This window comes from Neodiprion virginianus, chromosome 6 (genome assembly GCF_021901495.1).
Source record: "Neodiprion virginianus isolate iyNeoVirg1 chromosome 6, iyNeoVirg1.1, whole genome shotgun sequence".
Lineage (NCBI taxonomy): Eukaryota > Metazoa > Arthropoda > Insecta > Hymenoptera > Diprionidae > Neodiprion > Neodiprion virginianus.
Genome location: NC_060882.1, coordinates 5,773,243 through 5,787,768, shown reverse-complemented (window position 1 = coordinate 5,787,768; position 14,526 = coordinate 5,773,243). Strand labels below are relative to the sequence as shown.

General features: G+C 42.5%; 1 protein-coding gene across 4 annotated transcripts in view; it reads right to left on the bottom strand.

Moving 5' to 3' along the window:
- The window catches only part of LOC124307021 (uncharacterized), a 100,674-nt gene that overhangs the window by 78,521 nt on the left and 7,627 nt on the right, over nt 1–14,526 (bottom strand). For all 4 annotated transcript variants that reach the window (XM_046768302.1, XM_046768301.1, XM_046768303.1 and 1 more), the window contains one exon: nt 13,448–13,668. In XM_046768302.1, coding sequence (XP_046624258.1) covers nt 13,448–13,481 — 34 coding nt within the window. In that variant the 5' untranslated portion in view covers nt 13,482–13,668. The remainder of the gene's footprint in view (nt 1–13,447; nt 13,669–14,526) is intronic.

Here is a 14,526-nt window from a genome sequence, read left to right as displayed (position 1 = left end):
GTGTCGACAAGAATTAAAGAGGGAGAGAACTACACCCGCCGTTTTTTCACCCTCGATCTCACACTTTATTTCATTTATACTTTCCCCAGGTGTTTGCGTGTGTGTGTGTGAATGTATAGGTACCGTAATACACTGGCCGCAGCTACTCCATTTCTCACATCTGGGTATAATGTAAGGCCGGGGGTGCGTTTCCCTCTGGCCATGATACAAAAAGGTTAAACCTTTGTACCTGCGCGTATACGTGTAGCCGTTTTTGCTCGGGTCATGAGGATGGTACAATCTATACAGCCGTGGGAAGTAATTCAACGCGTTTCGCTAGATTTGCGTAAAAAGTGGGCACGGTGATATAAAACACGAGATAAGGTGTAGCTCGAAGTTTTATAGAAGGTAAATTGTCTGAAGAAGTCGCGCCGCGATAGCCAAAGAATTTTAAAGCGGAAGAGATTTCGTGAAAAACCGTGCGAGTAAATTGAGAGGCAAAATTTGTTGGCCCTGATTTTTTATACACCTTTATAAAAATCGTTGGAGTGTCGGAGAGTGCAGCCGTAAGAGATTCGTCGTTCTTCTTCTTCTTCTTCTTATTCTTCTTCTTCAGAAAAGAAGGCAAGATACGAAATGACGATACGAGAAGAGGAAGGGTGAAAAAAATGTGGTCACATCGTCGGGAATTTTCGACAGTTTGCGATATTCACGGGATGGCGTCCCGATTTTTGCCGGATGAAGAAGGGCGTGATGAAGGAGATCGACTTCTCGCTTCAACCGGAAATTTTGCACGGCTCTTATCTCGCACAGACTCCCGGGGAGAGAAGAGAGGCCAAGGGAACATCATTTTGCACTTACACGTACAAAAAAGTCTGCGTAACTACCTCCTAACGACTCGTGTACCTTATATAACCGACCCTCGTCAGCGTTCCAGTTTTACTTTTACACCGGTGAGTAATGTTTCTGATTTATTTCGTTTCATAATCGTTGAGTAATTTCATTTGACTCGGGTGCTTTGAGGATATATGCGAGGTACGGTCAGGTAAAAAATGGTTTACGACAAAAAGGGAAAAGAAGAAAAACCGTTATCAAGCAGAGGTTTTAAATGTCGAACTACAATGAAGCTGTTCAAGTTAAATCGGATTTAAAATCTCCCTGTGATCCACTAAATTCCATCCTACAGCGCTGAGTTTTAATTGCAAAAAAATCTTTGTGTTTTAACGGCGTCGTAGAAATCACATTATTCTGTAATATATTTTCACCGATAAATCTGTATAATTTTTTCGCGTCTAACGAGAAGTAGTTTATTATGTGATTCACGTATGAATTATCTGGATATTATGTCACCTGATTCTGATTTTTTCCAGAGCTCGTCGTTGGGGTAAAAAATTGTTTACGATTTATAATTCATTAACGAATGAAACGAGCTTTTGTTCGTTGCAGTATGAATTTTTTGCTGATATTAAAAATGATAGATCAATGTGGTTTTTTCCGATGTTGATGATACAGGTAAACAAGATATTTACGGTCAAAATTCAGTGTTTCAATTTTTTCACCGCACCGCGAGGAAAGTTTTTCACTTAAATGTGACTACGCTATAGCTTCGGTGACACTTGTTGAACGTTTCCTTCATGGCGTTTTTGTTTCAAAACTTTTCTCGAACCAACCGTAGATCCCATGTAACGAAGGGCTCCTTAACGCGCAGTTTTTTTTCAGGGTAAAAACCATGGGCGAAGACTCCATGTTACTGCAGTTGCTCACGGTGCACGTAAACGATGCCCTGGCGTTAATAGAGGACGAGAATTTATCGGACAGGGTGTAAATTATAGACGACGACGACGACTGGTGGATATAAGTGAAAAGGAAATTAGCGTAGGATTGCACACGTGACGTCGCGACGCCCGGCGCCGGGCGGTTGGAAAGCTTGAAAGGGTTGAAGCGTGCAGGGAGGGGGGAAATCGTCGGGTAGGGGATTCCCAGCTGTACGTGACTGGGCCGATAAGGTAAAGCAAAGGGTAGCTGCCACCCCGGCCCGAAAGATACAAACCCTCTCCTCCTGTAATCACTTAGGAACGACGCCCCAGAGCGAAATTCGCGGTTAGTTGAAAATTCGGCCGGCGTTTCGCGGATATTATCGCAGTTCGCCAAACACCCGACAACCTGGAAACTTGATTTACACACGATCGGTTTATGCGTTTCTTTCTCGCCTAGCTTTCTCATCATTTTTATAGTAACGTATAATAATAAATTTCAAACTTATAAGTTGAGCATATTATGTATAAATATATCGTATTGGGTCTTATGTAGACAATCATATGACTCGGGAGTTTTTAGAATAGCGGTGAGAGAGATCGTGTCCGAATTGGAGGATGAAATGATCAGTTGTTATCGTTGTATAAAATAATTTCAATTTATTAATTATTTTTAACGATTCCTGAATCGATCTAAGCCACATTCCACGACGCGCATTTTTCTTAAGAGGCAAAAACATGTTGGAGGGGCAAAATGTGTTTGCCGATTAAACTAAAATCACCTAAGGCGTGATTGAAAAAAATCGTTTATAAAAGCTCGTAAAAGCCTCGATGTCATTTGAGCAATAGATCTTGCTGTTCGCATCGATTCTTATACACGTTCACGTTCTTCGATAATTATTTTACGTTCGAACAATATATAAATTGTGCGTCAAAACAAACAAAAAACACACGTACACACGTATCAAATATTGAAACCGTAAGACATTTTATAAGAATGAAATTTTCCTCGATCATCGATCTTACAATTGATAACTTTACGACCCGGCTCCGACACTGCGTGAGCTTCGTTTCTCGACCTCGAACTTGTATAGCATCAATTAATAGCCAACCCAGCAGAACTCCGAGCGCAACGCACTCGTAAAATAAAATTTATTATCAACTCGAAAGTGAGTATAATGTACATAACGATCGCATTCGCATAATCGTGCGAGAGGGAACGACTCGTTTCCCGGTAAGCCGGATGACGATGACCGGACGCAACTTCAGCGAAGCTTTCAGCGTCTGCGGAATTTCCCCGAAGTTTAAAGGCATCAACTGTCACGATTTTCCACATTTTCACCTTCGATTTCAATCCTTTCGTCATGATTCTTTATTTTCTCTCTCTCTCTCTCTCTCTCTCCCCCCCTCTCTCTTTTTCGTCTAATCTTCGTTACATATTTGTGAAAATAATCACGTAATTTGGGCGATGAAAATGACCGAAAAATTGAATAGTTTAAATTACCAGAGGTTCCAGTATTGTGATCCAAACTTGTAAGGAAGAACGAAAACTCTCGTTCGAAAGAAATTTAATTTTTTTTCGTCAAGGATTGAAAAAAACGCGAAAACAAAATGTCGATGAGATTTCGAAACTTATCATACCTGCATAAACGTTTCAAAATGGGCGCGTAATTACAGAATTCTGAATATTTGATCAGGCCGTACTTTCCAGTAGGTAGATCATATTTGATTATTTGCAAAAGCCGAGAGTATTATACACAGGCAACGACGAACGGAAGAAGTACGTATCTTGTAATTGGATTTGCCGGCAGTCGGCATGCGTCTATTTTATATAATCACCATCCAGTCTCTCCCCCCTCGCTTTCCGGGTAATTCCTGCAGCCGAGGCGCCATATTGTAACTGGCTGAACGTTTGATGAAAATTTCAAAACGGAATAAGGCGGATGGCAGGAGGAACCCGGGGAAGATCAAACGTGAAAGCGTACGGAAGAGAGGTGAAACCGTGGAAACGAGTAGTCGGGCAATGGCGAACGAAATTCAGGCAAGAAATGTTGAAGCAAAGGTATAACAAGTATATACCTGCCAGAGATTCGCAACAGAGATTCGTAAGCCGTAAAAAACGCGGCGTTTATCATGCCACTAGTTATTACAGTCCGTCTTGTAACTTCTTATATACGTAAATACTACGCAATATTAATATTATAATATACCAGCTTCTTGTGTGTGTTTAGCGCTGAAATATATACGCGGAAACTCCTGCCGAAGGTTCGCGAACGCAATATCTGACTGTAAACATGCCGCTGTACAACGTCTCTAAGTCGCAAGATGAGACAGATTAAATTATACCGCAGCTAAACCGAGTTTGCGAAGTACCGTACCAGCGTTTTCTTCCATTTTCCCTTTCTCTCTAATTAATCAGTGCAGAATGATCGCACCGTTTGACAGAATTATTCGTTTGGCAAAATCACCGCGTTCGAATCTCCCGCCTAGCTCGCCATTGGCCGGAACCCGCGTGACGTCGTTACGCCGCTAACGCGGCGCCATCTGTATCGATTTCAACGAACCTGACAAATGGTGTTGACAGTTGCGTTCACTGTTTTCTTGTACGAAATTGGTGTAAGAGACGAAAAAAAAAAATAAAAAATCCAGCATCTTTTTATCGTAACTTCGGTGCGAGTGAGAAAATATTATCGCTTGTTTGCAAAGAAATCGCACCGAGTCTCTCAACGTCGGAGACGCGGCTTTGCGGATAGAAACGAGATACAATTATGCATCCATCTTGATGAAAGAGCAGCCAGATGTTCCTTATTCAACTCGAGCGAGAATCGCCCGAGGGAAGAGGCTGTAATTACGGAAGCGGGCGTGTGCTAAGAATTTAAAGTGAGAAAAATTAAGAACTTGCGGAAAAGAATATTCAATTTTCTATCGTATGTAAATCTAGCCTGCTGAGAATTTCCACAGACACGATTGCAGCAACCTGCTGCCAAAGTTTTGAGAACGGGAGATCCCTTCTTTGGGGGAATTCAAAGAACCTCGCGATCTTTCTCCGGCTCCTGTACCAGGCCACCGGTTAGAATTACATAGAATAAATTGTGAGACTTTTCCCGAGGAGACAAAGTTAAACTACAGCGGGAAGTAACTGTCTCTTTTCTCTAAAACTAGCCTCGAGATCCACTTTGCACTTGTTGGTGAAGAAATGGCGCGGGTGTGTACAAAGAAAGTTGGGAGAACGGGCGTTCGGGAATGAAGAAAAGAGAAAAGAGGAATCGCGCCTTTGACAAAGTTCGCGCCCCGCGCTGTATTCAAATCGACAAAGGATTTGCGTAAAAATTGCAAATAGTCAACCTCGACCCGGGCGCACATATATATTTATATGTTCATATATAACGCGTAACGCGCGGAGTTCGCGCATTCCTTCGTCTGTAACTTTTACGTACGTCTCGGAAAATTGACAAATTTTAAATAATTCATGGCAAGACGTAGATTGAGGGCTCCTTTCGTTCGGGGATTCGAAGCGCTGCACAAGGGAATAAAAACGGACGAAAGGGAGGGAAGGAAAATAGCGGAAACCTTCGCGCTGCAGCGTTTTTATTTTATTGAATATATTCTCCAGTGCGTGAATTTACGAGCTATAGAAAGATGCGTAAGGTATAAACTGTGCAGGTACAGTATACACCAAACCTGCGGCTCGTGTCTCTTTTTCCAAACTCACCCGCAAAATCTGGTCTCGACAAGTTTATCTCCCCGTTTCTCGAAGACCTTCCCTTATATACGACACTCACACATGCGACACACTTTCCGAGCTACGTTATTGAAGACGAAAAATATCGCTGCCAGATAGAGAGAAAGTATAAAATGTTCCTGAAAACCGCAATTCTATTCGAAATTGATTCTCGCGTATCTGGTTTGTGAGTTGCGTTGAAAGGAATGGGCGAAAGTTTGGCTTGAATTATTGTACCAAATCAAAGTTCGAAGTTTATTGAAATCAGTGAGAATAATTCAATACCGTCCATCGTGAGAAGGCTTTCTTTAATAATATCGCTAGACGAAAACGATTTTAGAGACCAGTACGGAAAATTTTCAAATGTGATAAAATCAGTAACTTCCACCGGCGTGTATAAAGAGAAAACAGAAGAAATTGGAAATAAAAATCGCTCGCATCTACGAGATATGTATATTTTATCGTCAACACGACTTCGTCTGCAGCAAGGATTTTCGTTCGGTATACGTAATTTCAGTTTTTAAATTAGCATCAGGTTTTGGCGTCAAGCCAGTCGTAGATATTAATTGCAAACTTCATTTATGGATACCGATAAAAACTGCAACTACCAAACGTATGGGATGAAAAAAAAATAATCAGTTTATTTTAGTCCCTGTTTAATATAATCCTTACACACTTATTTTACCTTTTTCTTTCCTCTTTCTCTTCCGCGCTTCGAAGGGTGGAACAAAGGTGGTTTATTAAAATAACGCGAATACCCCGGCTGAAATGTGAAGCTAATTATACCTAATTAAACTTTGCACAAGGGAGGAGAGAAGAAAGAGAAAGAAAGAATATCGACGGATCTGCGAGAGGAGAAAAAGATCTAGAGCGAATAAAAGAAGCGCGTGACGGTTCGACGTTCAGCATTATCCGCAGTGTATAACTTACCGAATACAATGGTCTTCCCCGTGAAAAGCTGACGAGGAGGACGAGTATCGATCGGGTATTTTCAACGATCGTTATACACTCCTCGAGCAGAGGCAGGTACTCGTTCCCGATCATACCTTTGAGGATCGAAAAAAGCAAAGGGTGGACGAGGGGTCGGAATGGGGGGGGGGGGGGGGGGGGGGGGGGGTTCGAGAAGAACAAGATGGCGAGGTTGCCAAGAACAATAAAACAAAAAAAAAGGTATGTTAAAAATCTGCGGAGATCCCGCGTTACTTTGAACATTCAGGAATAAATATGCGCCGAAAAATAACCGCAGACCCATTTCCATCAATTTCTATCTATATATAGGCGTGTGAATAAACCCTAATCAGTTACACTGGGTGAAATTCACCCTAAAAGTGATATTTTGCTTCAAAAATGAGTTCCCAACACCTAAAAAAAATAAAAAAAAAAAAAAAAATAACTAGGTAATGCTTAACGATCGCGGAAAATTTTCCTAACCAAACTCGACTGTTTAAATATTGTAAAACATCGGCGCAAAGTTAAAGAATGTGCCAAAAAATACCTTTATTTCGCATGAAGAATGCCAGCAAAAGACCCATTTCCACGACTAAGGGACTCTAAGAGGAGTTTGAAAAATGTTTGGGGTAAAATTCAGCCAGAGTGACCGATTAGGGTTGAGGTTGAAAAAATTGGCACTCTAATTCCCGTAGGTACATTAATTCGGAGATGATTAGTTTTTTCGCCGAGTCTATTACGTTGGTAACGCAGATTCAGACCGTATCGACCGGCCGCTGAATTTGGGGCGATTTGGCCGAAAAACTAGCCGTCTCCGAATTAATGTCCACGTCTGTACACGCCTGTAAAAGACGTGCATACGGTACAACCGTAATCTATAGCTTTGCAACGACGCACAGCAGAACGAACGAGGTGTAAATAAATAAAATCCTAGGATAAATACGACTTGTCGTCGACGGGTATAACACGCGGCGTCGGTTATGTGCAGCGATGAAATCCAAATCCGCGTTATAGGTATGTTGTGCAATGCAATGCGACGCGACACAAAAATACCTGTAATACAGGTATAACCGTTTGTCTGGATTAAAAATACGAGAGTGAAGAGCAATGAAAAAAAAAAAAAAAAAAAAATACGTCAGGTAAACAATACGTAGATAAAACGGTGAGTTAGAAGAAAAGCGGGATAAGGAGTGAGGAAAAACAAACGTAATCCCTCGGGCAGGTAAATTAGAGCTGTATAGGTACGTATGTACGTTTTATAGAGATCGGGGTAACCGAGCTGATGCAGCCAAGGTACCGGAAATAGAGAAATGCATACACGGACTGCATTGTGTTGCCGGAACAATGCGCGTATCGCGCTTTCTTCAAGCTCAAGTGTGCCTTTGGTATTTACCGCGAATATCACGACTAGGGTCAAGAAGGGATTCGCGATTTAACGACGATGCAGCCTTGGGTTACTCGGCACTACCGCAAACTCGCGATCTACGTACGATACATAGATCGACTCGAGTCTGTACCATTTTACGTTCGTATTTACGGTCGCGGAAAAAAAAATAAAATTGGCACGCCTTCTCTTCATCCTAAAATTCGATACGGTTTTCGATTTTTATTTCATAACCAGGATAATCGAAAAACATGGTTACAAGCGCAAAATGAAGATAAATTTTTTTGTTATCGCTATCAGAAAATGTGAAAGTTAGGTGTTATCGTTATTTTTAGATACATGGCCGACATCGTCGCATTTTCATTCGATTCTCGACGTTGACGCGATATAACGAAGCGATTGTGAGGTCTTTTTTCATCGAAAATATGTAGTAAACGCAATCATAGAGAATCAAGTATCTCATTGACAGAAAATGGCTCTTAAAAATATAAATAATCCTGAGTCAAATTTCGCTTGCGTATCGGTATCCAACTTTTATCGAATTAGATTTCCAATCGCTGATACAAGGCATTTTCAACGTGCCGTCTTTCACTAATGATTTATCACACCTGCACCAAAACTGCAGGCGTCGACAATTCGATTCTCAACCCTGCAGAGCCGAAGCAAATGGCGTGTAAAATTTTCCCCTGCCTTTAATCGCGACTCGTTTCACATACGGCACGCCGTGTCCGAAATCGAAGAGCAACAGCGTCGCCCGAGGGTTGCTAGACGACGGGCGAAGCAGCGCGGGGTGCGAAAACCCGAATGCAACAGGCATCCGAGGGAGCTGAGACTCGATCCATGGGTGGTGGGAAAAGCCTCGTGTCGCGACATGCGGTGAATGAGGTAGAGAGCGTGCATGTATTCGGGCGTATAAAAATAAATAAGAAATACGATAAAGCGGGAGGAAGAGGAGGTGGAATACCTACTCTACACCGGCAGGGGTTGCGGCCAAAGAAAAGGACTCGCATCCACATCGATCCGGGAGAACTCGAGCCCCGAATCAGAACGTGAACGAATAGCAAAAATCGTTTTAAGAAAAAACTACAGTACCTATAGTTGTTACAGCGTCAATGATGCGAGTGAAGACGAATTAATGACGATCACGCCTGCTGTTAAATTCAAGATATTTGAATAACGGAGGCTAAGATATCGAGAACTTGAGAAAGTGTTTTCTTATTAGAACGATCAAAATTATCAAACTGTTTTTTTTTTTTTTTCTATTTAATTATCACATTATCACTCGCGCAAATAATATTACTGGATGTTATTGAAACGATTTTTTCTCTTTCCTTCAAGCGTTTCAAACTTTAACGCTGGGTCGCGAATAATCCCTAAAAAAAAAGGGAGAGAATAAAATGGCGCCGCGGGTGAGTTTCGCATTTAAGAGAAAATTTCACGTGAGAGGAGGAAGGGGGAGTGGGGTGGGTGGCTAATGTTGTAGGAGCAGGGATGCGGTTTGCGAACGAGGCGGAGGAAGGGAGCATGCTTTTCATCCCTCTTCAAAGCTCTGCAGGGCCTTGTGCCTTGCGGCGTGTATTCCCGATCCCCGGATTTCTGTCTCCTTAGTGAACCCTCTGACATACCATCTCGCGTATCACGGATTCACTCAATCTGAGACTCGCTGTGATCTCAATTCTTAATGAGAAATACATACCTAATTACTTGCGACCGACCCGAGCCGGGGGTTGATTAAAAACCGTAAAAAATCTGTGCAGATCCTTTTACAGGTTTTCCGAAATTAGTCCCGACATCGGGCTCCGTTTTCGAAATCAACGTTTCTTTTCTTTAAGGTGTCGTACGAAAATCGTGAGCAGCGGACGTGATTGAAATTTCTTTTCAAAAGTCAACATCGTGAAAACGTTATTTGTAATACGAAAGTTGAGAGACGTTCAACTATTCAACTAGTATTCTCTGTTAATACGTTATACAATTAATAATTTTAGGTGTGAACAATTGCTCCACAGCAAATGTGAGATGATTATTGTTTACGGGGTTCGAAGCTTTTTTCATTAGTCACTGGAACGGTTGAGTCGGTCGATTTGGGGAATGGAAATGCCGGGGCTTGAATTTGCGCGGATGGATTATATATATATAAGCGCGGCACTGAAAGAGCCGAGGATCACGCCAGTGATATTTTTATTACGGTTAAAACGCGAACGTTTCAACGACCAAATTTACTGTACGTACCGTTCGATTTTTACAAAAGAAACGAAAATGGTACGTGCCGAAACTGAACACAGCGCGAACACTCGAACGTGACAACGAAAACACAGAAACGAAATGTACTGTGAGAATGTCACATTGTGCGACTGATGACATACTTTCCTCGTATAATTCACGTATTTCATGCTCGATGCTTTTCCCGTGTATGTAGACATTCACTAAATCGTTAAACTTCGATTTTACATCGAATGCGGAACAATTAAGGTCTGAAATCGAACACCCTTTTACACTCCGAGAATAGAAACGGAAGGGAAACACTGACAACATTTTTACCATTTACCTACAACTGAACTCCGATTCGAACAAAAATCATTAGACGCTCGTTACACCGGCTTATAGCTATGGACTAAAATAGCCTCGGCTGATATAATGGTCCTCCTTTATTATTCGTCAGTTTCACCTGAAATTGCCGCAAATTACCATTTTGTTGGTACAACTGTGTTTGCCTGCGACAAATTTCCCGAATCCATCATACCTTTTCGATCAATCGTACATTTTTAGACCACGAATACGTTGATACCGAACGTCGTGAATGACTCGCAAGCTTTCTCTTCGCGGCATTCATAACTCAGCCAACTAGCATAGCGGAATGAATAAACTATGGAATGAATGAATGAATTCATGAATGATCGCGACGGTTATGTAATAGGTTCTCATATTCGCAGCCTGTTATTTATCTAGTGTAATTATTAGCTGTGCAGAGCTTCCTTCGTTTGCCAAAAGAAAAAGTAAAAAAAGAAAAAAAAAAAAATAGCGAGTATAAGCGCACCGTGCTCTTACCGATAAATGTGAAATACGTACCCTATAAATTCAACGATATTGGCTGAAACGTGCATGGATTCGCAATTTTCGCAGAAATCATACAGTACCACAGAATTCTACAAAAAGGAGCGACACGTGGTTCCGCCATCAGATTTTCCGTGCTCCGGCAGAAGGTTCAAAAGCTTGAATGGAGGCCGAGCTTTTATGTGCCTGAAGCCTGGATGCGAGTAAGTTGGCGATTCGCGTTTAACCCTCGGGGAATATCGCATGGATGGCGGTAAGTCTCGCAGGGAGGAAGCAGCGGAAGAATTTCTATCCATCAAAGCGAGAGACCCGTTTCGATTTCAAGCTAAGGTCTCGGCTTTTGAAGGTCGAATAATTTTAAAAGATACCGCCAGAAGGAGAGAGAGAGAGAGAGAGAGAGAGAGAGAGTGAGAATAAAAAAAGGAATGAGAAAAGAAAAAATACACCAACCAGTGGACGGAATATATTTATGATAAATTTAGAACGTTGGCTCTGCCAGAAGAAAACCGATCGCGGTGATCATCGCAGTAACAGCGGTGTCAAATCGCCCTCGCGATGACCTACGCCATGTTCAAAAGAGTATTCTTTTTCTTCTTTTTTTTTTTCCCTCCCCCCTCCCTCAAATGTAAACAAACACGACGAAACGTACGGCTCGAGGGGGTAAACCTGTGTAAACTATCGCGGATTAAAAATAGTTGTTACACCTTCCGAACGGCTTGCCCCCCCTCTTCGGTTTCCACTTCAATTCCGTTCAATTATCAGCCGGAGGAGATAGGCAGGAAAGTGTGAAAAAATTCAAAAAATCGAGCCTATTTTCGACGGACAAACCCTTAAATTTATCGGACGATTACGCGGACTCGAAGTGATTTCGCTAATTTTAAGATCAGAGCGTATATTACGTCGACGACCTTTCCGATAATCAGGTATAACCGCCCAACTTCGGATCGTCGTCCGTGTTCGCCGACATCGAGGTAACGTTTTTACTACGTCTGCGGAATCATTTAACGGTTCGCCCAAGTGTTACCCAGTTATCCCCGGGGCGGTATTCACCAAGTGGTGGATCGTTCGGAGGGAGTCCAACGATCAGGGTAACGGCGGTGGCTAGGTGTAAGGGATGGAGAGAGAGAGATAGAGAAAGAGAGAGGGGGAGAGACAGGGAGATGGAGAGAGCTAATCGAGTTGGATAAACTTTACGACGTTGGTAACGGGGCGGCCGATCATCTTAACCGAGGAACTGCAGGGCCACTAGACCTTGTTTGCAGGCGAACGACAAGGACGGGCTCTACTAGAAACCAAATAAAGGTCCTGGACCGGGGCGGGAAATAATCCCGATTAACCCGAAGAACGAGCGAGCGTCGTGCCTGCCCGTATCGTCTGGATCCTAACTATGGATCCTTGTACCTTTGGAGGATGAGACGGAAACGGTCTCGGAATTGTGCGAAGCCGAGTGCAGACGAACGGGTCTTTTCTACGATATCGAAGATCTTTCACTACCATTCAACCTCTGCATTGCCACTCGCTAATGAGAAACGAGGATAAACGCCGCCCGGAGGGTGACGTTGATGGGCAAACACCAGCACTTGATTATCTACCCGGTGTCATTCACGTTTTCACCCGTATTACAGACGATGACTCTCATCACCGATGCGGTTGTTCGTATTATTATATACGCGTCGCACACGCACCTTCTTTGTACTGTTACAAAGGGTGAAATCAAACGTTTTTCCACCCTTTTTTCTAATGATCTGGTACTCGTCGTGGATGAAAGATATACAGGAGCTCTCATATGTTATAAAATGAATAAGTTTGCCGCGTAAACCAACGGTATTGAAAAACCAGTCCTGTTTAAGACTTCAATTGTTAAACGTATTTTTCTCATGTTTTAACGTTGCGATACTGCATCTATGCAACTCTAACTAAAATATCGTTCCAACGGAACGCGTCGAACCATTTTCGATTCTTCGTTAGAAATTGGCAGAGAGACTCGAAATTGAACTATCGAACATTACTCGAGCGCGGGATATTTCGACGCGATAATTCGACTCTGAAACTACAATCGAGGGTTGATTCGAGAACGGTGTAACGAAGCTGAGGGTCGCCTTTCACTGGATCTTAATAATGTGCGGTATTTTCCCGAGTGAAAGGCCTCGAAATCGACGTTAATTTAACGCCTATTATTACCATTATCCTCGGTATTCAAATTGCGGTGTAACTTTTTACTTACGATGAACTTCGTCTTGACGTTACGCTGACTACGCATTCTGTGATTTTCAAGCCCGGGAAAAGACTCGAATCAAACGTTTGCGTTAAATTGAAGCTGTCAACGTTATCGTAACGAAATATCGCAAAGAATTTCACTATTTTCAACCTTCCAATACCTTTAAAAAAAACTTGGATTCCAAAATACGAGTGTGTCTCATTTTGTCTCAGTTTATAACGGTTTGTAACGTGAGCGTTTCATTTTCACATCAGCCGATTGGATACACCTGTACGTCAAGCGCATGATTCGTATCCTCAAAAATCGAATCTCGTCGAAACGAGAGCGAAGTCTGCAAGGTGCAGAAGTGAGATGGGTGCGGATAGTCGTAGAGGACCATGTGGAAAGCCTACCTTGCGAAAAGGGCGTGTGCGTGGCGCTCGGCATTGTCGTAATCTTAGGGGGATGGAGTTGGCAGTGGTGTTTTCGATCGCTGTTATAATCGTTGAGATTGCGTTGAGCAGCAGCAGCCGTACCGGTCGCCCCGCGGTCATCTCAGCACCGCCACGCCGATGATCATCCTCTGAACAAACACTCCAATTCGCGAGGAACGCGGCCGATCACGCCATCGCCCCTGCGAACAAAATCGAACCAGACACGTTAGATCGGATCTATACGATCACTTTACCCAGGTACAACGTGCGTGGGTGTATTCGTCTGTCAGATGACCCACGCCCATCTTCCATGCAGGCATGTTGTACGCGAGAGACGGTATTACTTTTTCAGATAATTAACAATGGACCGTCTCTCCGTATCGTCCTGACCCGGGTAGCGGCTCCTGTACATGATTAAACGAGACACAATGGATGACCGAGGGCAAGATAGAAGCGGAACGTCGTATGGGCGACGTTGGTGAGCTGAGGGTATCGCAAGAAGAAAAGGGTTATACGTTGCTATCGAGTTTTCGCACTGGTTCCATTCTGTACGTACAATATTTCATAGGTATATGTACACCTGCGTATTGTTATACGCATCCTATTGACATCGGGAGAATTCATTTTCTTCCTTTGTCCTCATTTTCAAACAAGTTATTCTCTCTATTATACTTTCGACACGCCTAACGTTACCTACAGTTACACTGAGAGAAATTTTTAGTTCCGGTTACCGGTCGGTCCTTGAATATTTTCATTTTTTACCACAGTCCAAAAATATAGTTCTAGGTAGAAAATGAAAATTAGTTTTCTAGGTGTTACCGGAAAGTCTGGTATCCGTTACTGTTCTTTCTCGTTACGATCTCTGTTGATATATTTTCTTGCAACTGTTGCGAAAATTTAATGCTTGTGCAACGATAAATTGACGTCAAAGCCTTGTTTAGCTAAAAAATTAGAGTAAAGCGAATAAACTGATTTTGCGTTGCGATTACCAAAAAATTTTTCTCAGTGTACGGAACACTGAGGAGAAATTTCATTTTCTTCAGTTGGTGCAAAAATTT